The sequence below is a fragment of the Amphibalanus amphitrite genome, unplaced genomic scaffold (assembly GCF_019059575.1).
Source record: "Amphibalanus amphitrite isolate SeventyFive unplaced genomic scaffold, NRLGWU_Aamphi_draft 000408F_arrow, whole genome shotgun sequence".
NCBI lineage: Eukaryota > Metazoa > Arthropoda > Thecostraca > Balanomorpha > Balanidae > Amphibalanus > Amphibalanus amphitrite.
Window position 1 is genome coordinate 280908 of NW_024881902.1, and position 26697 is coordinate 307604.

At 54.6% G+C, this 26697-nt stretch overlaps 1 protein-coding gene across 3 annotated transcripts in view; it reads left to right on the forward strand.

Annotated features, from left to right (window-relative positions):
* Positions 1–26697, forward strand: part of LOC122390774 (ecdysone-induced protein 78C-like) — a 62889-nt gene that overhangs the window by 30753 nt on the left and 5439 nt on the right. For 2 of the 3 annotated variants that reach the window (XM_043384037.1, XM_043384035.1), the window contains 7 exons: positions 13337–13461; positions 18341–18482; positions 19326–19537; positions 20391–20538; positions 21818–21981; positions 23182–23361; positions 23611–23827. In XM_043384037.1, coding sequence (XP_043239972.1) covers positions 13337–13461; positions 18341–18482; positions 19326–19537; positions 20391–20538; positions 21818–21981; positions 23182–23361; positions 23611–23808 — 1169 coding nt within the window. In that variant the 3' untranslated portion in view covers positions 23809–23827. The remainder of the gene's footprint in view (positions 1–13336; positions 13462–18340; positions 18483–19325; positions 19538–20390; positions 20539–21817; positions 21982–23181; positions 23362–23610; positions 23828–26697) is intronic. The other variant, XM_043384036.1, reaches the window with a different exon arrangement.

Here is a 26697-nt window from a genome sequence, read left to right on the forward strand (position 1 = left end):
GGACCCCTTTAAGTGATCAGGGGGCCCCTTCATGCACTTATAGGACTCTGTTGTGTATTCAGGCCCATTCTGTAGCTCAGAAGGGCCCCGTCGAGCGTACTTTATGCACTCAGAGGGCCCTCATGAAGGGATCATGGGCCTATTCATACGCTCAGAGGGCCTTGCATATTCAAAGGGCCTTTCTGTAGCTCAGAGGGACCCCGTCAAGTGTTCAGGGGACTTCATGTGTTCAGACTAGGCCCTTTCTAGGCAAAGGCAAAGAGGGCCCCGTCAAGCGTTCAGGGGGCCCTTCAAGCGCTCAGAGAGCCTTTCTGTAGCTTAGAGGGTCTTCATGTAGCTCAGAGTGCCCTGGTCAAGCGATCATGGGGCTCGTTTACTGCATCTGAAGGGCCCATCGGACGTCAATAGAATAAAATAACCCTCAAACATATAGTGGGCGAAATCCGGACTAAAACATGGGTGTATATGTGGGTCCACGCCCCCCGATTTGGAATACCCCTCCCCTGAAGATTTTCTGAACCCTCATCTGTACCGTACTAAGTAATAACCCGCGCGGCCGCGCCCCGCTGGGGTTCTGGATTTCCACGCCCTGCTGGGGCGTGTTTGACCCCCCTCTAACTCGGCCCCTGGGCCACGTAGCGACATGCGGTAAGCGGCATTCTAAAGAACGTCAAAAACGATGATGAAAATACTTCAGTCATTTTTTAGGTCAGGTCAAAGGTCAGCTCACCAGAGGTCATCAAATGTCAAATTTTGCAATTTCGACATTTTTCGAAACTGCCAACGGACAACTCGGGAACCAATAGAGCTACAACGCCGCGGAAAAGCGCAATCGATAATTCTTTTACAGGCCTTTCTAAATAATGTTCTCAGATTTGACCTCAGGTTAACGGTTTAGCCTCCAGAGGGCAAAACTCCGTCGCTTTTTAAGAAAAAAGTTTTTTTTTCAATAACTTTTGACTCAAGAGAGACACGACATTATTTTTGCCAGCATCGTGTTCCTCTCGTCGAGACGCGTCGAAGGAACTATAATTTGACCTTAAAGGTCAACTTGAAAATTTGACTTTAGGTCAAGGTCATGACCTGACCGGAAAAAGTCATGCTGCATATCAGTCGATCCATATCGTCGAGCCAAACACATCTAAGGCGTTTTCATCGCTCTACCTTGCTTCTACCAAAAGTTATTAGCGAAAAACTGTTAGATACCATTCGTGACCTGAGATGACCTCGGAGACATAATCATAGGTAGTTGCGGCACTCGGCGCTAGAGGCGCCGGCCGCCACATGCGGCGAGCGGATGACCGCTCGTGAGGTCAGTTCTGTCCCGCTGATTTGTTTTGTAAAAACAATTTATGGCCGCCTCTGGCCGAGTGCCAGCAACGCTGCTTGCTTGAAACGAGGGGTCACGGGTGCCTTTTTCCGGTTCAGCGTGTCATGTTTACTCGTAATTCAGTGTTTGAAAATGTTTAGAATGTCGTTCGTCTAAAAGAGACGCTTCTCAATTTTCTCCCATTCACTTAGGTATAATGGAGAGACCCGAAAAGTGATCTGACCTTAGGTCATTGATATCAAAATTTCGAGATATACATTTTGTAAATAATGTTACTTTTATCAATTGCTTGAAGCTTTAAAGCGATCGGTCACTTGGTATAGCTATGGCAGGCATTGAAACTTTTTTAGGAGGTGAGGCCACTTGAAGTGACCTGGTGACCTGACCTTGGGCGACCTTGGGCTAAAATTTTCACAGCATGTGCGAAAAAGATGTATGATAAGGTGTGCCAAAAACGTGAGATATTTGCGAAAAACCGCAGGGGGAGGGGTGTTCAAAGTTCAAACACTCCCCAGCAGGGCGCGTGATAAACGAACGGCGGGACAAGTCAATTAAGAATCGGCTTCGACACAACGCGTCGTTAACATTTCTAGTGTTAACGCTCCGCGTTCCGTGTTCCACCTACAAAGAGGAAAAAAACACACCCCGGCCCTGTCTATTGTCAAACCATGGATGAGGATGAAGGAGAACCTGGATTGGAAACTAACAGCTGATTGCGTTCCCTTCGGTAAGTGCCCGAGGGCACGCGCGGCGGCAGCGGGAGCCGCGTCTGCCGCGCATTCACTGGCGCCGCGTAAGCGTTCACCGGCGCCGCGTAAGAGAAAAACACTAGAATGGCCCTCTTTTTCAAGGTCGCCTGTATTCGGCCCTCGTGTACGACTTTTGTGCGGAACGGACAATAATACTTTTGGTCTCATTCGATAGCCTGATCAATTTTGTCTGTCGTAAATAGCTTCTAAACCTAATAATAAATCCGCATTGCGGTCTAATACCCGTTTCAAAACATGCCGCCCCGCGTCCCCCATAGGCCGTAATGCTTAGCGGCGGGAGTTTCCAGTCCCGATACTTACCGAACGCTAGGTGGCAGGTCGATCGCCCGGAACGCTGCCCGTAATGTTGAAGGAATAGGAGTTTCCTATCCAGGTTCTTTCATCCATGGTCAAACATTCTTTCACTGTTGACTATTAGATTGCTATTGCAAGTGCCTTTAATATTACGCCATGATAAATGTATGGGCCCTTTTCACTCTGCAAGGACCCTTTTCACCATGGGCCCCTTTCACTATCCATGGGCCCTTTTCACCATAGTACCCCACAGTCAAAAATTCGTGGCGCCGCCCCTGATTTGAGCGAACGTCATTTGAGCGAACCATTTTCAGCGACTGGCAACTTAGCGAATATCAACTTGAGCGATTATCAAATATAGCGATTATCAATTTAAGCGCAAGCTATGTTTCAGCGACATATTTTTCGTCGACTACAGTTTGAGCGACTGTTATTTCAGCGAAACACTCCATCGTCCCGTAACGGTGTATTATTTTTTCTTTTGCGAGCGTACGTACAACGAATGTTTCCGGAACTTTTCGTGGTTATCCGGAACTGGATAGCGGATGTCACGTTCAAAGTTCAGACATTAAGCTCCAAATTTAATGCCACATTTCTCAAAAATTCCAGCGGTTCGATTTCACCCCCCCCCCCCTGCTGTTTGCCAATAATCGTGACCAAACGTTTGTTCAGAGATTCATATTGCTTATGCTGTTTTTCGCGAAATTCCCCCGCTTGAATTTAGATCAGTTCCTCATGTTGTAAAATTTGTTCTTGCCCCAAGCAACGTACGAATTTCCAGATATTTGGGTGAGGTCCCTGAAACCACGGTGACTGCCTGAAACATAGACTGGATCCCCCTGTGCCACCCCTCGAGTTTATTATCGGTCCTTGGCATTCCTTCCATCGTCCTATCTCTCACGTTCCACATTTCCAGATTAAGGTTGCAGAATGAGGCCAGATATTTTTGTGGTTTCCAAGCTTGAAAGCAAATTTTTAATTTGCCGCTCGCAGCTTGAAGCATGACACATACCAGGCGCTTATTCCAAGGGCAAGAATTCCCGAAAAGTAGCAAATGATTGACTTCCGTCGCGTTCGGTTTCGCTGTAACTGTGTTCGCTCAATTGGTCCCCCATTGACCCCCATATATTCGCTCAATCTGGTTTCGCTGATTCTGGTCCTCGCTTAAAGGTAGTGTGCCAGCTTTCTTGGACCGTATGGAGTTAATGGTCCAGATAAGGAGAACCGGATTTTTAGAACTTATCCATACCTTCAAAACTCATGGAAACGTCTTAAATTCTTCAAATTTTGAGTACCCCAGTGCGAAATTCGCCCCGACGGGTTGTCGGTCGTACCCCAACCACATTTCACACCACTATGAACAATAAATGCACACACTGAAATCGCTATTACCGATATGCTCATCCAATCAAGTTTCGATAAACCCGTTCATCATCATCTCCTGCGGTTTCGAACACGCCTGTTAGGTGGCTTCTGATGCTCGTCGAGGTCGGAATTTCCAAATACGCGTGGTGCGTCGGGCCGCGCGCTCTGACTTCGGCCAAGAAAAATGCGTCAGCTGATCATTGTCATTTCTGCCACTTGCGTGTGGTGAAATGGGGTCATAACTTATAAGACGGCTTTTTCATATCAATGATTTTACATAAAATCATATTTCAAACCATAAATAATGTTCGACAGCCAAATAAAAGAAACAATACCAATACGGGCTTACAGTTTAAGGCTCGACATTGTGTTGTCTACGATTAGACAGCTGATAACTCATTCCCGTACGTCGTATGGTCGTAACACTATAATGACCTTTGCTTATTGTCACAAGTGCGCCGCATTCGCGATTGTTGCCCGACGCCTGTTTGCAGGTGAGCCCACTACAGTTGTTATACATATCTAAAAACCGAAAAACTTTTAGGCGAAAAAGGCACTATTCCAGGCCCATTTTTGATTTTTTTGCGATATTTGGTAAAAACAGAAGCTTCTTATCCTAGGAAAAATAAAATGGGAAATCTTTCAAAGGTGGCACACTACCTTTAAGTTGATAATCGCTGTGATTGAATTCGCCGACTTGACAATCGCTAAAAAGTCAATCGCTTAAATTGATAATCGCTGAAAAGGCCTCGCTCAAATGTCGTTCGCTGAAATGACGCTCGCTCAGGTGTCGCAGAACCGTAGCCGGGTGCAGTGAGTGCCTTGGGGCTGGGTGTCCTGTCCTCTGGACGGGTTCAGCCCCGGCGACTCACTAGGGTGCCTGCCCAGACCAATGTCTCCCCCTACATCCTATCATCCTCCCGGCTCTGAAATGGTCTCATTGGACCGAAAGGGCCTAACCCAATAAAACAAACAAAACAAATGACCCCGGTAGAGGAGAGTATCAACTGGCGATTGTTCCGAGATGTTGAACCGTTGTCCCATGACTGGTGCGTATCGCACACCTATTCCTTACCCACACCGCCACAAGCGGCGTGCGGACGAGCGTTTGGTGCTCTGACCTTTATGACAGCACAGTGTTCCTTGTAGAAACGCACAGTATGACTCTTAGCACTCTCTTCAATTCAATGTTGCAAGTTAGGAAAAATAACTGGCTATTGCAGCAATGACGTAAAAACGTAGTTCACTGCAAAGCAAACCTGCCGGTTGCACAGGGGATTACAAGCTGTATAGCAACCAATGCTAAAAACGGTAAGCTTATAGTGCCTGTTAACAACGTCAGACCTTCCCAAACACGTCTAACAAGTCATCCCAGCCCTCTCTGGCCGAGGTCAACGTCCTTCCTCTGTCAACTCTGTCAACCACTCCACCGCTTATTTCCACAAATAAATGGACGTGTTGCCACAGCTGTAAAATAACTAAAAAGGTGGGGCAAGTTACACACATTTCATCAGGCTCTGATAAAAGGGTATGAAAAATACTGTGCTTGCGTTTTGAAAATAAAAGTGCGTGAGCGGCGCATAGCGCAGTTTCTTTGCCATATCAGTTATTACCTATAGCTTTTTATTCAAGTTTTGACGTTGTAGAATGTAGATGGGTGGGTACTGAGCATGCAGCATTTAATAAATAAAAAATTATTATTGCAGAACAACCATGTCCGCGGAAATAGCGTGTTGTCGGACTGGTCGCGTCGACCAGGCCCACTGCGTGGGGGCACACATGACACGGGCACCAAAGACCTCCATCCATCACCGAGACCGCTTCACAGCAGCTCCGCCAGATTCCCTGTCCGTTCCCCACAGACGGCGTGCCGTGGCCTCACCTGGCTAGTTTGCACACTTAGTGCACCGTTCACCCCTCATCACCCGCTCATATTCCTTTATCGCCGCGGCATTTAGTAAACCACCATGTTCCGGAGGATATGGGGCGCATGACTTTTAACATTTCCACTAAGAATGAGTGAACGAATAACCGAATAGCTAGACGAGTGTGTGTGAGTGAGTGAGTGAGTGAGTGAGTGAGTGAGTGAGTGAGTGAGTAGGCTGCTTGATCGAATGAGTGCGCCGAGACGAACATAGCCAGACATGTATTTGTGAGCGACCTTTCCACATCCATGGAAGCTACTCAACGACTGCGCCTGCTCGAACCACGGGGCGCATTCGGACTCGCGCCGGACCGGACCGCCGGACCACCGCGCCGGACCGCCGGACCACCGGACCGGACCGGACCGCCGGACCAGACCACCGGACCGCCGGACCGCAGTGCCCACCGGCCGTGCGAGTCCGTCGCCCGTGCAGCGCCGATGGGCCGTGCACGCGACAACCGGCGGCCGTGCGACTGTGCGACCGGTGCGAGTCAGTGGCCGTACAGAGACAGACAGACAGACAGGCAGACAGACAGACAGACAGACAGACAGACAGACAGACAGACAGACAGACAGACCAGACAGACAGGCAGACAGAAAGACGACAGACAGAAAGACAGAAAGACAACAGACGACAGACAGACAGAAAGACGACAGACAACAGACGACAGACAGAGAGACAGACAGACCGGCAGACCGGCAGACAGACAGACCAGACAGACCATTCACACAACTGACTCGTTGACATTACAAATGTAATAGTACACCTGACAGCTACGCAGTAAAGACAGCCATGAACATTGAACAGCGAACACCGTAGGCTGAGACCGTCTTCCATTTCCCAGTTCCCTGTAAGTAGTCACCCACTTCGGTGATGGAAGCGATAATAAACACTGCATGACAACGACTGTGTAATGTTGATCAGCTACCATCAAAGTCCGTTTTTGAAGGTTTAAAAACTAACGCTTTCTTTGTGTATCGTAGCTGCGATGTTCACCAGGCTGTCGACCCATGAAGCACACTATTTTTAAATGATGAATGGCTGATTCAGCCGGCCATTGACCTCCGAAATGGTATTATTTATGGGAGAAACGTGATTAGCATACTCGGCCAGAGACCACGCTGCGACTACTTTCATTCGGGCTTCCTTCATAAATTATTGATGATTTCGGTGTTCAAGTCCGTCGGATGACGTTGCCAAACTGCCAAAATCATTTGATCATTAACGATGGTATGATTTCGTGATAAACCCGTACCTAATGCTGTTTCATATCCATTTCAGAACAGCCCTGATCCTCGCAAGGAACGAAGCCGAATTCACGAACCTCGAAAGCCGGTTTAATTTTTCTATCGGGATGTCGGCCGAAGTGACCCCCGCCTGGTTTTATTAATTCCCGCAATCTCAGCGCTTTGCCCCTATAACACACGCTCGCTGCTGACTGTTGGCGCCGGCGGACTACTGTTCGCCGCCGTCACGTCGCAGTTCTGTCGCCTGGGCTGGCGTCACGGCTGTCTCCGCGGCGCCGGGTGACGTCACGGAGTCGTTCCCGTCACGCCCAGCCCATCGCACTGCTGCCTCACAGAGACGGTCGGCGCGCGACACTAAAACAGAACGGGACCCACTGTGTCGGCGGCGGCGCGGCACTGACACAGCCGGCCGGTCATTCAACCGGAGCCGTGAAGGACGTGACGAACATGACGCAACGTGCGGGACTGCGCGCCCAGCACCACCGCTGCTCTCTGGCAGGCTGTGGCCGCCGGTCTTTGACAAGCTGTGGCCACTAGCCACTGCGGGAGGAAGCCGGTGCCGGTGGGAGAGTGGCCGATCGCGTATTGTTGGCCCGCTCGTGACGAACTGGGGTCCGTGTCGGCGCACACGGGCAGCGCTGGAGTTGGTGCGCGGGCCAGGCGGCGCCCGGCGCTGCGCAGTGCAGTTTGTGTACTGTGCATCTCAGGCAGTACCCCACGCTGCTGCCGACATCGTTATACTCGGTAGTGTGTGCTAGGTTTCTGCAGACCCAGTTTGTACTCGGTTTGTTATGTCATTTCACGCTACTGAGCGGTGGCCATCACCACGGCTGTACCAGACACCCTTTGCTCGGTCGATCTGTGGCGCCCACACCGGCCGCCGTCGCCGGGCCGGCCCGGTGTGGGACCGGGCTCGGGCCCGCGGCGGCGGCGGCGTGCCGCGGCTGCCAATCGAAAGTGGCGGCGGCCGGCGCAGCGGCGCAGCAGTGGGCCGCCGGGCGCGCAGGCGGCGACTAACGGTTCGCCAGAAAGAGTAATGGGCGCGCCGCACAGCCGCCCCGGGCGCTCGGCACGCCGACAGGGAAGAGCTGCACAGAGCGAGAGCCATGAGGAGCAGAGCGCGAGAGGCGTTCCGCGTGCACAGCGCCTCTCGACGCTGCAGAGGTGCGCCGTTCACCGAAAAACGGCCCGCAAGAACCGGATACGCGCGGCGCAGCCACTTCTTGCAGAACCAGGAGCATGTCGGTAAAAAGAGGCAGCGCACCTGACCCCGCTTATGGGTCGCCTTAGTCGGGAGCATGGCAGATAAGGTTTTGCGTGAGCCGATGTTTTGTGCAGCTGATGGGATGTTCCTTTGATTGTCTTCGCGAGCCTACCGAGGATTAGTAAGGTGCTGATCGGCTCCCTCGCACAATCGCACAGTGCAAAAAGGCCAAAGGTTTTTAGGCGTGGTGACGACAGCACGGTAAAGAGCCAGTCGCTGAATCTGACAAACAATTGCACGTCATCCGGACTAAGTATTAAGTAAAAACAATTGCACGTCATCCGGACTAAGTATTAAGTAAGCGGCCGTTGTGCTGCGTTCACGAAATGGCCGACATAGCCCGACCCCGCTCGATTTCTGAAGCTCAGCCGGCGCGGTCGGCGGGCCGCGGTGGCTGCCGAGCCGCCCATCTCGATCGCTCCGCTCCGCCTCTCGCCTACAAACCGCCCCACCTAATGTAATCGGCTGGCCGCCGCCCTGCCATAGCGCGGGATGAATAGCTGGAAACACCGGCCCGCCGCTGAAATCCATCACCGGACTGTCATGTGCCGGCGCCGCGGCGAAACTGCGCGCTCGTTACGGCGTGACAGGGGCGTTTCTGGGCGGCGCGGCGCGGCGCGGCGGTGGGAGCAGGGCGGGCGCCGGCCGCCTCACCGTTACACCGCGCGGCAACGGTGACTGTAATGGCTCCGAGCGGCAGAACGGGACCGGCCGCCAGCCCCGCTGGGCGGGCTGCACCCGAGGCTGGAGCCGCCGGCCCCGCTGAAACCAAACGGCCGCGGAAACATCTCAGCACCAGGCTCAGTGTCCACACTGGCCGTCTGATCCCCGTCCCGCCTCGTCGCAGCAGTCGCCGACACTGTCCGCCGCTCTCCGACAGGCGACACCGTGCGCTGCTCCCCGACACTGTGCGCCGCTCTCCGACACTGTCCGCCGCTCCCCGACACTGTCCACCGCTCTCCGACACTGTGCGCCGCTCCGCCGCTCCCCGACACTGCCCGCCGCTCCCCGACACTGTGCGCCGCTCCCCGACACTGTGTGCCGCTCTCCGACACTGTGCGCCGCTCCCCGACACTGTGCGCCGCTCCGCCGCTCCCCGACACTGTCTGCCGCTCCGCCGCTCTCCGACACTGTGCGCCGCTTCCCGACACCGTGCGCCGCTACATGACACTGTGCGCTGCTCTGCGACACTATCCGCCGCTCCCCGACACTATCCGCCGCTCCGCCGACACTGTGCGCCGCTCCGCGACACTGTCCGCCGCTCCGCGACACTGTCCGCCGCTCCCCGACACGTGCGCCGCTCTCCGACACTGTCCGCCGCTCTCCGACACTGTCCGCCGCTCTCCGACACTGCGCCGCTCCCCGACACTGCGCCGCTCCCCGACACTGTCCACCGCTCTCCGACACCGTGCGCCGCTACGCCGCTCCCCGACACTGTGTGCCGCTCTCCGACACTGTGCGCCGCTCCGCCGCTCCCCGACACTGTCTGCCGCTCCGCCGCTCTCCGACACTGTGCGCCGCTTCCCGACACCGTGCGCCGCTACATGACACTGTGCGCCGCTCTGCGACACTATCCGCCGCTCCCCGACACTATCCGCCGCTCCGCCGACACTGTGCGCCGCTCCGCGACACTGTCCGCCGCTCCGCGACACTGTCCGCCGCTCCCCGACACCGTCCGCCGCTCTCCGACACCGTGCGCCGCTCCCCGACACCGTGCGCCGCTCTCCGAGCGTGGCCTCTCCCTCAGACCGTCCACACCGCCCAGAGAAGAGTCTCGGTGAAAAGCGGCCGGCTCCCGGTCCGAGTTCTGAAACGAGTCCCCGATTGGCATCCTTTCTACGGTGGTGACTGAGTGGTTGATAGTTACATGATTAGCGTGTCTGCTCAGCCCTCCAGCTGAAGCATCTGGAACCTCCCCTGTCTCCCTGTTGCGGTCATGTCATTGTGACGGTAGATCAGTGGGGATTTCCGCCCACAAAGTGAAAGGATGACGTGCGTGACGAGCCCCGTCTTCAGACGGCTGTCTCAGAAATACAGTCACCAGTCGCCAGTCACCAGTCACCAGTCATCAGTCGCCAGTCGAGTGGTGGCGAGATGTCCGCTGTTAGATCTAACGAGCGACCGTAAGTGCTTCGAGGTGACATGCGAAAAAGTACGTTGTTGGATGGTGAAAAGTTGCAGTACGATGCAGGGATGAAATGCCCATTAGTTTCAGTCATTTTTACAACATTTATGATCGAACGACGCGCCTTTCACGTCCGGTGTTTCACGTAGCGTTGTTGCCAGTCGCGCTCACTTCTTAACATTTATGAACGAATAACCATTTCTCACAGGTGAAACAGCGTAAGGTTTGCAAATGAATGACCAGTTTCTCTGCGAAATACTGCCACCTGACCGCTGAGCAGTGCCCAGCCCGAGTGTACCGAACTAGAAACACACAAAACCAAGATGCTCTTTTCCTAATTATTCCTATTCCTAAGCACGCTTACCATATCCTTCTGTCTGATCAATCATCTCAAGATGTGCTTGTCAATTTTCTCGGCACTATGGAGCACGATGCAAGTATTTTATCACTGATAAATTATTCTGAATTCTTGACATGTTTTTCAGTGGTCATGCATTCAGTTATTCACCCACCTTTCAAAGCTATTCATGCGAGATCATGTAAGTTTCCCGCGTTGCCGTTCGTCCGGCTGAGTCGGTGGCTCCACAGAGGTCTGGAGCCTGGAGGCCCCCTGTCATCCCCGTAACTCTGTGCAGCTCTGTGGAACACTGTGGAGCACTGTGGCACTCCGTGTAAATCAGTGTCCTCTGATGGAACTCTGAGTAGCACTGCTGTACTCCCTGTCACTCTGTGGAAATGTGTGGAAGGGAAGGTACCGGTAAAACAGCACAGTCAGTCCATTGACCGATCCAAAGCAGCGTGGTACTGGTACTGACAAATGGTGATGATCCATGATACTGACACATGCGATACTGATTCATTATGCTGATTCATCACTCATTAAATGTGGTACTGGTGTCATACTGAATTACGATACAGATCCGTGGAGCCTGATGTTGATCGTTGATACAAAAAAGCATAACGATGCGTACGTTGCATGCTGCTGACCAGATGAATTATCAGTAATAATAAGCATGAAAATAATTGGATGATAATGTCAAGATGCAAGATAATTAAAATGGCCACAGTATCGTATCAGAACCATCCCTAAAGTAACTGAATATTCGTGCTGTCTCGGCTGGCGGAGTGCGTTAGAAGAAATCAATGTACCACAGCCATCGAATCCACCGAACCTACATGACATGAAGACGCCGGCACAGTCACTGGCATGGACGTTTCCGTTCTGGGTACTTCGCCTCGGCCGGCGGTGTTGAGTCTTCCCTCCTCTGAGCCTCATTATTGACACGGAACTTGCCGGTCTGCGGGGCTCGCCTCTGCAGCTGGCACACTGTGCCGAGTTCCGTGAACTGTCTCGGCGGCGGCCGCGGAGTGCGGCTGGACGGACCCCGTCTGAGCGGAGTGCGGCTGGACCCGGTCTGAGCGGAGTGCGGCCGGACCCGGTCTGAGCGGAGTGCGGCTGGACGGGTCCGGCGGGTGGACGGCCGGACCCGGTCTGAGCGGAGCCGACTGCACTCTGTTCGGCACGGCTGGACTGCAGAGAGCGGAGAGCGGCCGCCTGTGGACGGCCGAGCGGCGGCCGCTGACACCACCGGCAGCTCAGCGGCTGCCGGCTGCTACCGACTGCTGAAACATACTGCCGAAACAGACTGCCGGAAAAGACTGCCGGAACAGACTACCGAAACAGACTGCCGACTGTGCTTAGCAGGGCCACAGACGGTAGCACAGGGCTCGCAAAGATCCAACGAGCGACTCAAACCCCACCTGGGATGGCGAATCTCAGCCGCGCCCGGCCCACTCCACTCTCTGCCAGAGACGGCATCCAGAGTCGACTGGGCGCCGGGCGGAGTCGGCGCGGCGGCGCCCATTGTCGATTCGACGTGTGGCCGTGGCGCGCCGCCGCCCAGTTACCATGAGCGCGCCGTTCCTGGCGCGCGGATTACGGGCGAGTTCGGTGACCGCCGCGCCGCCCGCTTGCAGCCAGCGCCGCGGTCGTTTGCATAGACGGCCGGTTCTCCGGCGTCGGCGGTGCCTGCCTGCGCGCCTGCTCTGACGGATGGCGCGGGGAGGTGACGATCAAAGTAGGTCGGACGTTGAGGCGGAACCGCCGCCGGCCGCGCCGCTCGTGCAGGCAGAGGTCGTTGGCTCGTGAGCTGTGACGTCACCGTGCGCGGAGCCGGACCGGTCTCATGGCAGAAGTTGTCCAAATGCAGCCGGTGTTAGACCAACTCTCCATGTCAAAAGTCCGCGGTTATTGTGTAGAACCGAGTCTTGTTTGACAACACGGGATGCCTGGGATATTTATCCGGTGGCAGTTGATGCGTCATTGCAGCTGTGAGTGGTCATTAGACATGAGGCCCACTAGCCACCTGTCCCAACAAGGAAGCATTACTTAGCATCGCACCAGTGTGCTATAATTAGAAGCTCGGATCAGGCTAACTCTTCGTGGAGATCATGAAGCAATCACCGCAAGAACGTAACGTTGAGTACCGGTCAGGCGTCGCGCAGATTCTTTGACGAGAGGCATTTAAAACTAGGCATCTAATCTTTACTGGGGTTTCCGCGTTTTGATATTCCATGACTTAGTCCAAAGTAATGACTGATTTCAAGCTTTTACGACTAGACATCTTAATTCAAGGTAGGTACGTTTTTTTCGGCTACTAATCGTTTATTGTTTTCGTTTCGTTTCGAATTGTTTCGAAGCGAAAACAATAAACAACCAGTAGCCAAAAAAAAAGCGTACCTACCTTGAACAAAGTAATGACATCCGAGCATGACAAATGATTTATCATGTTGAGTGTTGGCTTCATCCAGAAAGCTGGCAGACCTCTAGAAGTAGGTAAGCCCAAAACAGCCTGCTGGCCCGTCTCTTGTCTCGTGGATCAGGGTCTGGCAGCATGAGCTGCCCTCTTCTAACACCATTTATTTATTTGTCTAATTTCAGATGGGGTTAAATGTCACTGGTCTCTCACATCTATCTCACAATGTCACCCTGACGAAATTCTCCGTCTGATTCCAGAGCAAAATGTGGTGCTGGCCGACTCCAATACGTCGTCACCCAACAAAACATTCGTGCCGTGCCGCGTGTGCGGCGACAAGGCGTCCGGTTACCACTACGGCGTCACCTCCTGCGAGGGATGCAAGGTGAGCGTCTGACGTCAGAGGGGGTGAGCGTCTGACGTCGGTGGGGTGAGCGTATGACGTCAGAGGGGGTGAGCGTCTAACGTCAGAGAGGTGGGCGGTGAGCGTATGACGTCAGAGGGGGTGAGCGTCTAACGTCAGAGAGGTGGGCGGTGAGCGTCTCACGTCCCCCGCTAGTCGGCCGTGACGTCACACACTGAGGCAGCTGTGCCGGGATGACGTCACAGCTCTGACGAGGCACGGCCGAGCCCGTCGCCTTGGCGAAGCCACACCTCTGTGGGGTCGATAACCTTGTCGCTGCAAAAGTGAAATATCATTTGTTTGCGTTTCCTGAAAACGTGTAATTTGTAGCACAGGAGCCGGCGACAAACGGGGGCGTAACCTGCCACCACTTTTTGGCGTATAATTCAGTCCTCTTAAACGTTCGTTACTGTGAAAACATCAAACAGCTTTTAAAAACACTTCACAAATTATGGTAGAAGTACTACAATTATTTCATGTTTTTTCATGGTATGAGCCTGCGTGAGACGAGGTCCAACTTGATAATCTGAATTTATAAACTACATATCCGCCACCTAACTACTCGTCGGGTTTCTTATCCAGTTTTTGTTTGTTTGTTTGTTTGTTTGTTTGTTTGTTTGTTTGTAGCTTTATGAAAAGCATGTGAAACATGCTGTCAAACGACACTGAAAACTGACATCAATGTATTCAGTATCCACGTAAACCATTTAGCACTTACGAGCCAAAATAGATGTGGTGGGGGTAGTAACGTCGGAAAAACAAGCTATTCTGAAACGTGGCACGTGCTGCACCGTACTGAGAGAGGATCAGAGCTGATGCCGCCAAAGAGACGCGGTACTCCTTGTCTCAGTCTGTCTCACTCAGTCGACAATAATATAATGTAGGGAAGTAATCTTGGCCGGGGTTCGCCAGAGACAGCAGCGCCGGTATGTGCCGCAGGAGTGTGGCTCCCGAGGCGCAGTATTCCTCGCAGCCTCCGGCCCCACTCAGCGGGCCCGGGGAGGTGTGGTACTGCTCCCCAGCTCCCGCCCCCGTCAGCGGGCCCGGGGAGGCTACCGCGGTACTGCTCCCCGGCCCCCGCCCCGGTCGGCGGGTCCCCATAGGCGCGGTATTGCTCCCCGGCTCCCGCCCCAGTCAGCGGGCCCGGGGAGGCGCGGTATTGCTCCCGGCCTCCGCCCCGGTCGGCGGACGGCGGGCCCGGGGAGGCGCGGTACCGCTCCCCGGCTCCCGCTCCATTCAGTCGGCCCGCCCGGGGACTGCAACGCCGCGGCGGCGGCGGCCTGCGCTGGTAGGCTGCACCGCCGCACACCACGCTCCGGGGAGACTGCAGCGGTGGCCAGGAAGGGAACACCGCGCGACGGGGCGGTGCCGCCCGAGACCTCCGCGAGGCTCACTGCGCCGCCGGAGCGTGACTTACCCGATTCTTTGACGCATCGAATGATGTATTAAGCTGATTATCGATGTCAACGAGCTAAGAAAGTGAACATCCCAATCAAAAACTTCGGCATTTGCAAATATCTGTTTCCGTCTGATTTTCATGGTTGTGGTTCGGTAATATTGCCGGTAGGAAGCTACCAGATAAGACCAATAAAGTTGTACATCGAAATAATTTACAAATATACATGAAGTAGACAGAAGAGGTTCATTTACAGCAAGCCGTTGCTTTTATGCCTAAACAAACAAAGCTCGCAGATTTTGATAGTCGGATTAACCCTCGCCCGCACATGGGGGGGGGGGGGTGGTTGCCACCCCCCCCCCCAGGCAGTCTTTCTAATCTGCACTCAACATTTTTTAGGTAGAAGGCTGATTTTTCGTATAGCTGCTCGTCTATCCTTTCTTGATGTCCACTGAAAATTTCAAGTTTCTGTGATTTTTGGTTTCGGAGATATGACCTTGTTTTTCAGGTCATGTCATGACCCAAATGGCCAATTCTCAACATCTTGCGTTTGCCATGGGCCTTGTGAGCTTTTGACACCCTGATTTCGGCCTTTTTTGCCAGTCTTACCTCCCACCTATCATGGAACATGTTGTTCGACGATGTACAGGGGTCAAGGTCAGGGTCAAGGTCAACCTAGGTCATCTAAGATAATTGCGTTTTAGGCAAGCTGAATTTACTTTTTGTGAAGTTTTTTGACTGCATTTTTGGTAAAAGCTTCTCGGATCATGATTTCATGTGATATGGACCCAAAAACAATCGGTGCACACATCAGTATACACACAGACACACACAGACATACAAACACATATAATTGACCTTGACCTAACTTGACCTGAAATGACCTCAGCAGCAAAATTCTGGTCGGATAGTGTGACAAAGAGGTTCTAGCTGGCTTGGCACCAGAAAACAGCATCGTCATCGGTATTTGATCAGCAGCGCACTTGATATCCAACGGTGACCCAAAACAGCAACATTTTTTAGTTTGACCTGACCTAGAAGGTCAATGACTGACCTGAGAAGGTAAAACTGGGTATCATTGGATTCGTCTCTTCCCAAAGAATCTTTTTGGTCTTTACTGCTAAGCTCTATCTCCAACAGGAACCAAATGGCGCGGGGGGGTGGCAACCACCCCCCCCCCCCCATGTGCGTTCTAGGATGGGAAAATGGCATGTGCGGGCGAGGGTTAATGAAGTCAGAGCCCACATCAATCATTACTTGCTGCACCAACCGGACTGCAGAGCGCAGGGTGCAGAGTGCAGACCCTGCAGCCACCCGTCCGACCGGGAAATTCCCGGTGTTCATGAGCATTTCAAATCAAAATTAACATGACTAACGTCTAGTATCTAATGACTAGTGTCTGATGGCGTGATGCCAGTGGACAGAATCTGTGTCCACTCACCGCGCGGTGGAATGGCCGCGGGTGCTCTCACCAGACGCAGGCCACTCCACTAACCAGTCTACTGTGTTAATCGAGCAACAGAGCGACTCGAACGCGGACTGTCGCCACCGAGAGCCCAACGCTCTACCGACCGAGCTATGGGGCGGAAACTTAATCAATGGGTGAATTGGTTCGTCTTCTATTTCTGTTAAGGTTTTAGGCAAAGGGAAACCTTCATCCAAAATATGCGGGCTTTTTTAGCTCAACATGGAGCATGAAGCCAATTGGAGTTGTCACGCAGGTTTCAAGTTCGGTACTTCATTCCTGACACCGACATTGTAACATTGACACACAGTTATTGATAAAGACACATTTCAAAATAGCAATGATCTAAGCAGAAAGCACGGCTAACTGTTAACCCCAAATCATTCAGTACAAAAGACTGACTCATTTTCCAGGTATTCATGGACAGAGATACCTACATACTTAGGGGAGACCCGGGAGGTATGGGCCGGTTTTGTGAAATGGTAATTTTTCCAGTGGGCAGTAGTTAGATCTGGTTTTTCACTCTGTGTACGTGATATCGCCTTTCGCCTGTAAAGTGTGCCTGATATTAGGCATCTGGGATCAACTATTTTGTCTCGAGAGAACTTTTAATAAATCATGCGTTTTTTCGATCCATCAAAATACACCGCGGGAGGATGGGCCATGGCCCGGGAGGTATGGACCGGTGTCATGTTTCATATTCTTTTCTCAACATTGAGAACAATACTCGTAGCTGGGACCTTGAGCTCTCTTAGAGCCCAGGAACCGCAGAAGCGGCCAACAGCTTACTTCCTGGAGGTCACTAATCACTTGGGCACATATTTATTATGGTTAACCCAATCGTGTTCCATGAAATAAGACAAACAACATTTTTCTGTTAAAATGCCATTCGTAGTCAAATTTTCGCCCTTGCGAGACAAAAATAAACTTATTGACGGGGACATTCAATGAAAGCATCTTTTTATTTATTTATATAGGATCAACGGGGTTGGGTGGCCCGAACCTCCCGGTTATGACGCCAGATTGCGCGTAGCATCTCAGCTCATAATCTTGCAAGAAAGCTTCAAATTGTCTATCCAGTCTTAATTTGCACGCTTTAAACTTTGTGTTGGCGATGGTCTGACACCATATAACGAGCCTGGTTCACGTTGATCACGAGTTTTCTTTATGTACCGTATTTTACTCGAAGAGGGCAAAACGCTTTTTCACCGCCCCATTGCCAAAGAAGACCGAGGAAAATTTTGGAAATCACGTGGGTTGCGTAACGAAATGGCTGCTACCAGCTTACGTGGTCAAATGTGTAAAAATACGCAACACTTCTTCAAAACAGCGATGGCCCATACCTTCCGGGTCTCCCCTACTCACCTTTGCAAGAATACCATTCATGTGTGTATCTGCCAGTTATTAGTCGCCCAGCATGGCCTATTGGCTGTCCCAAAACCTCCAAAATCTGAAAAACAGCAAAACATAGTCGTTAGTAATGACGTATCTTTCATATCTGACATGAAATTGACAAGTAATTATATCTATACCATGGATAGAAGTTACGAACTAAGTGGAATTGGCATACTTATGTGTGAGAGTGTATATGTGTAAGAGAGGGAGAGAGAGGGGGAGAGACGCGTAAAGAAAGATACGTTTATCTTCATTTTTATCTTTATGTTTTCGAAATAAATGGCACGATCCCTAACCTTGCGATGACCACAATTTGACGTATTTTTGTAGGTACGTCCAGTGAGAGATGTCAAACGGTGAAACACTATGTTTCCAAATATTAATGAATCAGTGCTCCAATCAAAACTATGCAGTGACCTGGTAAAAAACTCAGAGAAGGGGTCTGGCGAATGACGAAGGTGTGGGCTGTGGCTATCTGAGGAGATCCCACAACCCTCCCAGTGGGTGTCCGGAGCGTCCCCCGGTACTGGTCTGGCACTGAACACGCTCTGCTGCCAGTGTCGATGTGCGAGTGATAACTGACAGGTGTCTTCCTTGTGTTTCAGGGGTTCTTCCGAAGAAGTATACAGAAACAAATAGAATATAGATGTTTACGAGAAGGAAAGTGTTTGGTGATACGCTTAAATAGAAATAGATGTCAATATTGTAGATTCAAGAAATGTTTAGCTGTTGGGATGTCCAGAGATTGTAAGTATTTCGCTGCATCCGTTTGCATATACCTAAATGCCACTCATTGTGTGTGCCGTTTTCCTGCCCGATAACCCAGGCATAATTTTTGTGCTTTCGAGTTCTAAAGAAGTGCAGAAACTACAATGTGTGTGCAGAATAAAACGTAACTAGGTATTTGACGCGAGTAGGTACTTTGAACTCATAAAGGATGTATTTTTTTTTTTTTAGAAAACACGTATCATTAAGTAAAGGAATACTGATTACATGATGGTCAAACACCAATGTGATTACCGGACCCATGTTGAAATAAACTAGATCTATGAACGCAGCTGCAACTTTCATTTTCGTCCTCGCCATTAAATATTTTTGAAGCTGATTTATGGTCCTGTAGTTGACGTCCGCTATGGTGTACGGCCTCTCTCCTATCCACCCGAACTCTCTACCGCCGCGGCTATCTTGTGGACCCGACGCGGTCCTCCGCTGCTGCAGCTGCCTCTCTCTCCACAGAGGTATACAAAGACGCATCTCCCCTCTCCCCAGACGTTTCTCTGACCCTCCCCCTCCCCTCTCCACTGCGGTACACAGGTCCCCCTGACACCTCTACCTCCCCACAGCGGTACACAGGTCCCCCTGACACCTCTCCCTCCCCACAGCGGTACACAGGTCCCCCTGACACCTCTCCCTCCCCACTGCGGTACACAGGTCCCCTGACACCTCTCCATCCCCACTGCGGTACACAGGTCCCCCTGACACCCTCCCCAGAAGAAGTCCCTCTGACCACCCCCTCCCCTCTCCACATACACAGGTCATATCTCCCGCTCTCCCCCGGAGCTCCCTCTGACCCCCTCCCCCCGCCCCCAGCTGTGCGGTACGGCCGGGTACCGAAGCGAAGTCGGGAGCGGTGCGAGCTGGAGGGCCGCGTGCCCAGCTCGGACGACGACCAGTCACGGGACATGGAGACCAGGCAGCTGGCCATCTATGACGTCATCCTGACGGTGTCGCAGGCGCACCACGCCCACTGCTCTTTCACCGAGGAGAAGACGCGCTCGCTCACCCGGAGGCCGGCCGTGTTCGTAAGTGGGCCCGCACTCCGCAGAGCGCCGGCGGGTCGTCCGCCGAGCTGAGCTGCGTGCGGCGGATGAATAAACAGTCCCTGTATCCGAGTCTACTGACCGATAGTCGATAGGGATGCAGTGGTGACGTCACGAGGTAGTCTACAGGGCTGCCGGGCGGCCTCACTCGAGTCTGGCCGTATACATGACCGAGGAGCAGAGGGGCGATTACAGCGCCGCCTAGAATATCCTGTGCCGCCCTCTGCTCCGCCCATCACTTTACAATACCACTGACTCGGCGCACAGTCTACATTTGCAATCGTCTGCAATGGTCACGAACTCACGAGACGACTCTCCCGTCTCAGTGTCGTTGACATTTTGAGGCTTCCAGCCCGTAATATGGAATGAACTCCAATGATTGACTAAGAAGCGTTGGCTGTCATTTGCCAAACAGTGGCTCACGGTCCCACCTGGGGTAATAAAACCCTTTTGCGGGCGTAGACCCACTGAGCTCAGACACTGTGCTGGTAGGTGCTTCGCCCCTGTTTTTATCCCTCTACACCTATAATGTAAAAGTGCGGGTTCTGAAAGCCCTCACATTAACAAATTGCTTACTATGTGTAAATCCATCCGATTAAGGGTATGATCGTGATTCGTGAGCTCAGCAGGCGAGCGTTTTCCCCTCTGATGATGTAGCTCCCTCTTCTACACCCTCTCGACACCAATCGTAATTGATGGTCGTGCGGTTTTCACATAAAGTGGATCAGTTGTAACTTGTAACTGTTTGCCTTCCACCTGTGGCCGTCCCGCCGCCGTCGCTCGGTGCGGGACTATGGGACGCGCGCCGGCCGCTGACCGCGCCACCTGTCGGCAGGACTTTTCACCGCCGTCGGGCAGCGCAGATGGCGCCACCTCCACGGCCGAGGCCGCCGAGCACCGGCGCGTTGTCGTCTGGCAGACGTTCGCCGCCATGCTCACCCCGTCCATCCAGAGGGTGGTCGAGTTCGCCAAACGGATACCAGGTACGAACCAACACTCCCCGCTAAACAAATACCAGGTACGAGTTAACACTCCCCGCCCCAAACGCAGGTATGAGTTGACACTCCTCGCCAAACGGATACCAGAAACCAGGTCAATCTCCAAACGGATACCAGGCACGAATCCGCTCCCAAATGGATACCGGGTACGAGTCCGACCTAACAAATGGATACCGGATACGAGTTCGACCTAACGAACCGATATCGGGTAGAATTTCAACACGATGCAAACTTGACTTTTTCTGGGAGATAAGCAACATGAATGACTTCTTTGAATTTCAGGTTTGCTGGAGGCCAGGGGTAATCTATCGCCTCTCTCCTGAGCCATACCTTGCTAATGCGCTGCCGTTCGTTAATCATTACTAGCCCAAAAGTCATTATAGCCACATAGCTAGTCAACTTAAAGCTGCATCGGTTAAAAGCTCCTGACTTCGACTCAGCGCCCCTGCCGCCGCGCCCTGGCTGGCGCGCAGCGCTGTGCCGCGGCTCCTGGTCATAGAGCGCAGGGCCGGCTCCTGGCTGTCACCTCTGCGGGCCGTGCTCGCGCCCGGGGCCGCCTGTTCCCGACCGGCGACCGCTGACACAGCTGTGTGATCGCTTCTGAGGAGCTCTGCTCACGTCTGGTCCGCTGCGTGGGCCGGTCGACAGACTGGGGACGGGCATAACCACTGTTCGGAGAATGGGCTCAGCTGGCGGCCCATCGACTGCAGGCGCCGGCCGTTGATGGGCCGCAGCTGTGTGCCAGATAATACTCGCTTCAGCAACTCCGGGGACCCAGGCCCAATGGAAATCTACATAGCAAACAATATACAATCGGGAGAGCGCTTGCCTTTAGAGCGATGCCGATTGAAAGTCTTCAATGGATCACGTACCGTTATCATTTCAGCTATTTGATATAAAAACAGCTTTTAGCTCTTAAGGTAGGTAAAATTACTTCTCCGAAAGGTGATTTTCTAAACTGAATGTCTACCATTAACGGGGAAATGACAGGCCACAGCTCTGGACATGCCTTCTTGTGTACCTAATCTGTCCACTGTCCACAGTGGGCAGCCGATCTCCCAGTGGAAGATAACAACATAGCACGGTCTCTTGTCATATCAATTTGGGTCCGTGTCCAGTCCATGCCTTTAGCGAGCCTCTATCATCCTCCCCCCCCCCCCAAGTGGATTTTCTGGAGCCGCGTCGTCTTCTGACCGCGACTCGTTCCACGTGCAGGTTTTCTGGAGCCGCGCCGTCTTCTGACCGCGACTCGTTCCGCGTGCAGGTTTTCTGGAGCTCAGCCAGGACGACCAGCTGATCCTGATCAAGGCGAGCTTCTTCGACGTGTGGCTGGCGCACGCGTCTCGTCTGGTCAGCCCGGTGGACGGCACGGTCACCTTCTCGGACGGACAGTACATCGGCCGACAGCACCTCGACATCATGTTCAACGTCAGTGGCCAGCCACGGCGGACCCCCGGCGGTGGCTGGACGGGGTTGGACGGGGCAGGACGAGGACGGGACGGGACGGGTCAGACCGCAGACGGACGGAACAGGTCACACGGGACGGGACGGGTCAGACAGGACGGGACGGGTCAGACGGACGGCGTAATCGCCACGCCATATGTGGAAGGCTTGTTATGTCAATACATACATACATACATACATACATACATACATACGGGGCAGGACGGGGCTGGACGGGGAGCGGTGGGGCGGGACGATGCGGAGTTGGACGGGACGGAGTAGGAAGGGACGGGACGGGACGGGACGGGACGGAGCGGAGTAGGACGGGACGTGCCTATGTAGGACTGGACGGGATCGGGATGGACGGGACGAGGCTGGACGGGGCTGGACGGGGAGCGGTGGGGCGGGACGAGGCGGAGTTGGACGGGACGGAACGGGACGGGACGGGACGGAGCGGAGTAGGACTGGACGGGGTAGGGATGGACGGGACGAGGCTGGACGGGGCTGGACGGGGTAGGACGAGGACGATACGGGACGGGGTTTGGACGGGATGGGGCAGGACGGGGCAGAGCTGTCCCAGGGATGGAGGGGGTCGGGTCAGACGGAGATGATCGTGTCAATAAGAGACGTGTATGAACTGTTCGGACGGGCGTCAGCAGCTCCCTTTTTCTCTGGTTTTGCCGGTTTTCTCAGTTCCTGCTTTACCCGAACGACGAGTTTGTTCGATCAATGAATATAAAAGTAAAGCAGCGGACATTTTCAGCTGGAACATCTTTTTTTGCGTTCATCTAGCGTTAAGGGTTAGTAGCAGTGTATGTAGTGTATGTGGTAGTGTATGTGGGTAGTAGCATGGCTATATCTTTGATTATCTCTATAAAGATAATTGGCTGGCGGCGACGACCGATTTGCCCTTTGTCTCTATTTTATTACTGCTAATTTTGCTGTTAGTCTGGTCACTAAGACCCACGGAGGCATTCAAGGCAACTTGAGGGCGAAATTGACAGATAAAAGGAACAAATGCATGAATGAAATACGAAAGATAAAACCTAGCAACCAATGTCCGCTGATCGCAGTGACCAGGTCTGTTGCCCGCAGAGTGAGCTGACCACGGTCCGTTTCCCGCAGTGAGCTGACCAGTGTCTGTTGTGCCCGCAGAGTGAGCTGACCAGTGTCTGTGTCCCGCAGAGTGAGCTGACCACTGCCGTGTTCGGGTTCTGTGTCGGCCTGAACGCGCTGAAGCTGAACGATACGGAGGTGGCGCTGTTCTGTTCGGTGGCGCTGATGGCCTCCAGCCGGCCAGGCGTCACCAACGCCAAACTCGTCGACGCCCACCGCGACAAGCTGCTGGAGGCGCTGAAAATCCAGGTGCGCCGCGGCGGCCGGCCGTAAATATCGCCTTGTGGGGATTTATAAATAAGTCATTTATAACTGCAGATCCTGAGCAATATACATCGCTCTAACGCCTAATAATTCAGCTTGCCATCATGGAGGCCATTGCGATCGTCGTATGAGTCTTGCTACGGCTTTTACGAGGGGGGGGGGGGGTTAAAATGGACCTAGCGGCCCGTTCTTTCGCTCTGTGTCGGCCACTGACGGCCGTCCCGTGCTCCGCAGCTGGCGCGGAACCACGTCTCGGAGCAGAACATCTACAACACGCTGCTGCTGAAGCTGCCCGAGCTGCAGGCACTGGGCCGCCGCCACCTGGAGCAGCTGCACTGGTACCGCGCCCGCTGGCGGCACCTCCAGCTGCCCGCACTGTTCGCAGAGATATTCGACGTGCCCCGGCACGAGACGGAGGAGCTGGCGCAGTGACCCCGCCCGGTGAGCAGCGGTGAGCGGGGTACACACAGCGGGGGAGGAGGGAGGGAGGAGCTGGCGCAGTGACCCCGCCCGGTGAGCAGCGGTGAGCGGGGTACACACAGCGGGGGGGGGGGGAGGGAGGGAGGGACGGGCGGGCAGAGGGCCGAGAGACGGAGACGGCCATCTGGGGTGGGAAGACAGGGATTAGACACTGGGCTGCGGCAGTGAAGCTGGCGCGCTGTGGCGGCTGAGCAGGAGCTCGCTCCGTCTGGCCGGCAGGGTCCCGGCGCGACAGGGCACCCGGTTCACTCAAACGGTCTCTCCGAATGGATGTGTCCCTTTGAGGCCTGCCCTTCACCGGTGTGTAGGTGGGGTGAGGGTCGCCTCGGACAAGGCGTGCGGGCTTGGCAGGGCCAGCGGCTGGCGCGGCCGCTCTTCCCTCGAACAGCCAGTGCGCGGGCCGAGGCGGCGCCATCTGCGCTAAAGGCCGCCTTCCGGAGCCGTTCCCACGTGTTCCATTTGGGATCCATCAACCAAGCGACCGGGCGGACTCGCCAGAAAATTGAGGCGCCGCCTCAGGCGGTGGGGTACGCGCTAGCGAAGCCTGCCGCTGCTAGCGCCACCTACACGGTTCAGCACGCCACGCTGGGGAGGAGCCAGTAGCGCCACCTACACGGCCCAGCGCTCCGCCGTCAGCGCCACCTACACGGCCCAGCACTCCGCCGTCAGCGCCGCCTGCAGCCAACCTCAGCAGACCTCGAACCCATAGACAGACAATGTCGAACAAATGTGGGTCTCCAAGCCGATGATGGCCGGTAGCGTTAAGCGAGGTTATTCCGTGCTGAATCGATTTATCGTTTATTCAGGGCAGCTGCCACATTTCCCGGTACATTCCATCCATCGACTCTCACTGGTCGACGTTCGCCGCCTGTCGGGAACTAACCGTCCATGACCGGTGGCTGACAGACCGCCGTCGATCGCCATCAGATTTCCTCTCAGCGAAACTCACAACGGTGGCTTGGACTGCCTTCAACAACAACCGCAGTGCCTGGAAGTGTGGCGCCGCCGGGCGGGTGACCGGCGGCTCCGGCCGGGGAGTGGCTGCCGCTGGTATGCCGCGCACCAGCCACCTTCCGGCCCCGCTCCCTCTCCCAACGGCGGAAATCCGGAAAAGCCGCCGAGATGAATTCCCACGCGGCCCGTAAGCCGTCGAAAAATGCGGCCGTTTCCGTCGGGTGTGGTGGAGATTACGGGCGAGAGTCTGCCGGGCAGTGGCGGGGGCTGACGGAACGGTCGCCGCTCACCGGGGTATCAGGGTCCGACCTGCCGGCCCTGGGGACAGGGAGGAGACCGGCCGTCCGGAGACACCGCGCCGCTCCGGCCCCGCGCGCTGCCAGCCCGGCCACTAAAGGCCGAATACCGAGCTGTGTCACCGGTTCCGGCTCGCCGCTCCAGCGCCAGTGGCGCAGCCAGGGGGGGGTCAGAGGGTCAGCTGACCCCCCCGAAATTTTTGTCAGGGGCCCGCTCGAGAGAGAGAGAGAGAGAGAGAGAGAGAGAGAGAGAGAGAGAGAGAGAGAGAGAGAGAGAGAGAGAGAGAGAGAGAGAGAGAGAGAGAGAGAGAGAGAGAGAGAGAGAGAGAGAGAGAGAGAGAGAGAGAGAGAGAGAGGAGAGAGAGAGAGAGGAGAGAGAGAGAGAGGTCCTAATCTAATCGGACGAGCCCGCTTCGAGAAATGCCCACTGCGACACCTCGGGTGAGGGGTCGGCCTGGGGCCCCAGGTGGACAGGGCCCGGGCCCCGGGTGGATGGAGCCCGGGCCCCCAGGAGAACGGGCCCGGCCCCCTGGGTGGATGGGACCCGGGCCCCCTGTAGATGGGTCCGGGCCCCGGGTGGATAGGGCCCGGGCCCCCCGGTGGATGGGGCCGGGCCCCCCGGTGGATGGATCCGAGCCACCGGGAGAACGGGCCCCGGGTGGACGGGGCCCGGACCCCCGGGTCCCGCGAGAACGGGTCCGGGCCCCTCGGGTGGATGGGGCCCGAGGCTCCGGGAGAACGGGCCCGGGCCCCCTGGGTGGAGGGGGCCCGGGCTCCCGGGTGGATGGGGCCCGGGCCCCCGGGAGAACGGGCCCTGAGCCCCGGGTGGACGGGGCCGGACCCCCGGTTGGATGGGGCCCGAGCCCCGGGAGAACGGGCCCGGGCCCCCTGGATGGATAGGGCACGGGCCCCTGGGTGGATAGGGCACAGGCCCCCGGGTGGATGGGGCCCGGGCCCCGGGAGAACGGGCCCGGGCCCCTTAGGTGGATGGGGCCAGGGCCCCCCGATGGATGGGTCCGGGCCCCCGGGAGTACGGACCCCAGGCCCCGGGTGGACGGGGCCCGGACCCCCGGCTGGATGGGGCCCGGGCCCCCTGGTGGGCGGGCCCCGGAGCCCCGGGTGGACGGGGCCCGGAGCCCAGGTGAACGTGGCCCGGGCCCCCGTATGGATAGGGCTTGGTCCCCCATGTGGATAGGGCCCGAGCCCCCGGGTGAATTGGGCCCGCTAGGGTGACCCGCTTGCTTCGCAACGCGAATAAGGGGTATTTTCGATCGGTGGGCGTTTGGTTGGTCTTATGTCTGTGGGTTATGTATCCATTTCGGTCGATTGCCTTTTGACGGCTAAGCATTTTGGTTTTGGGAAAAAATATCCATCGCATCGAGGTGCTCGTGTCTGATAATAACCATGCGTTCTACTATAGAACATGCCAAGTGTATTTCATGACATAGGTTGGCGTAGGTTATTGAAGAGTGAAAGCCATCGATGAATTACTATGTAGAGGTTTGAAACATTTATATTCTTAAGAACATTGTTGCTCGTCATGCAAAAGCGATGATTGGACCTTGGTCACATTTGAATGCTCTTCCAATCT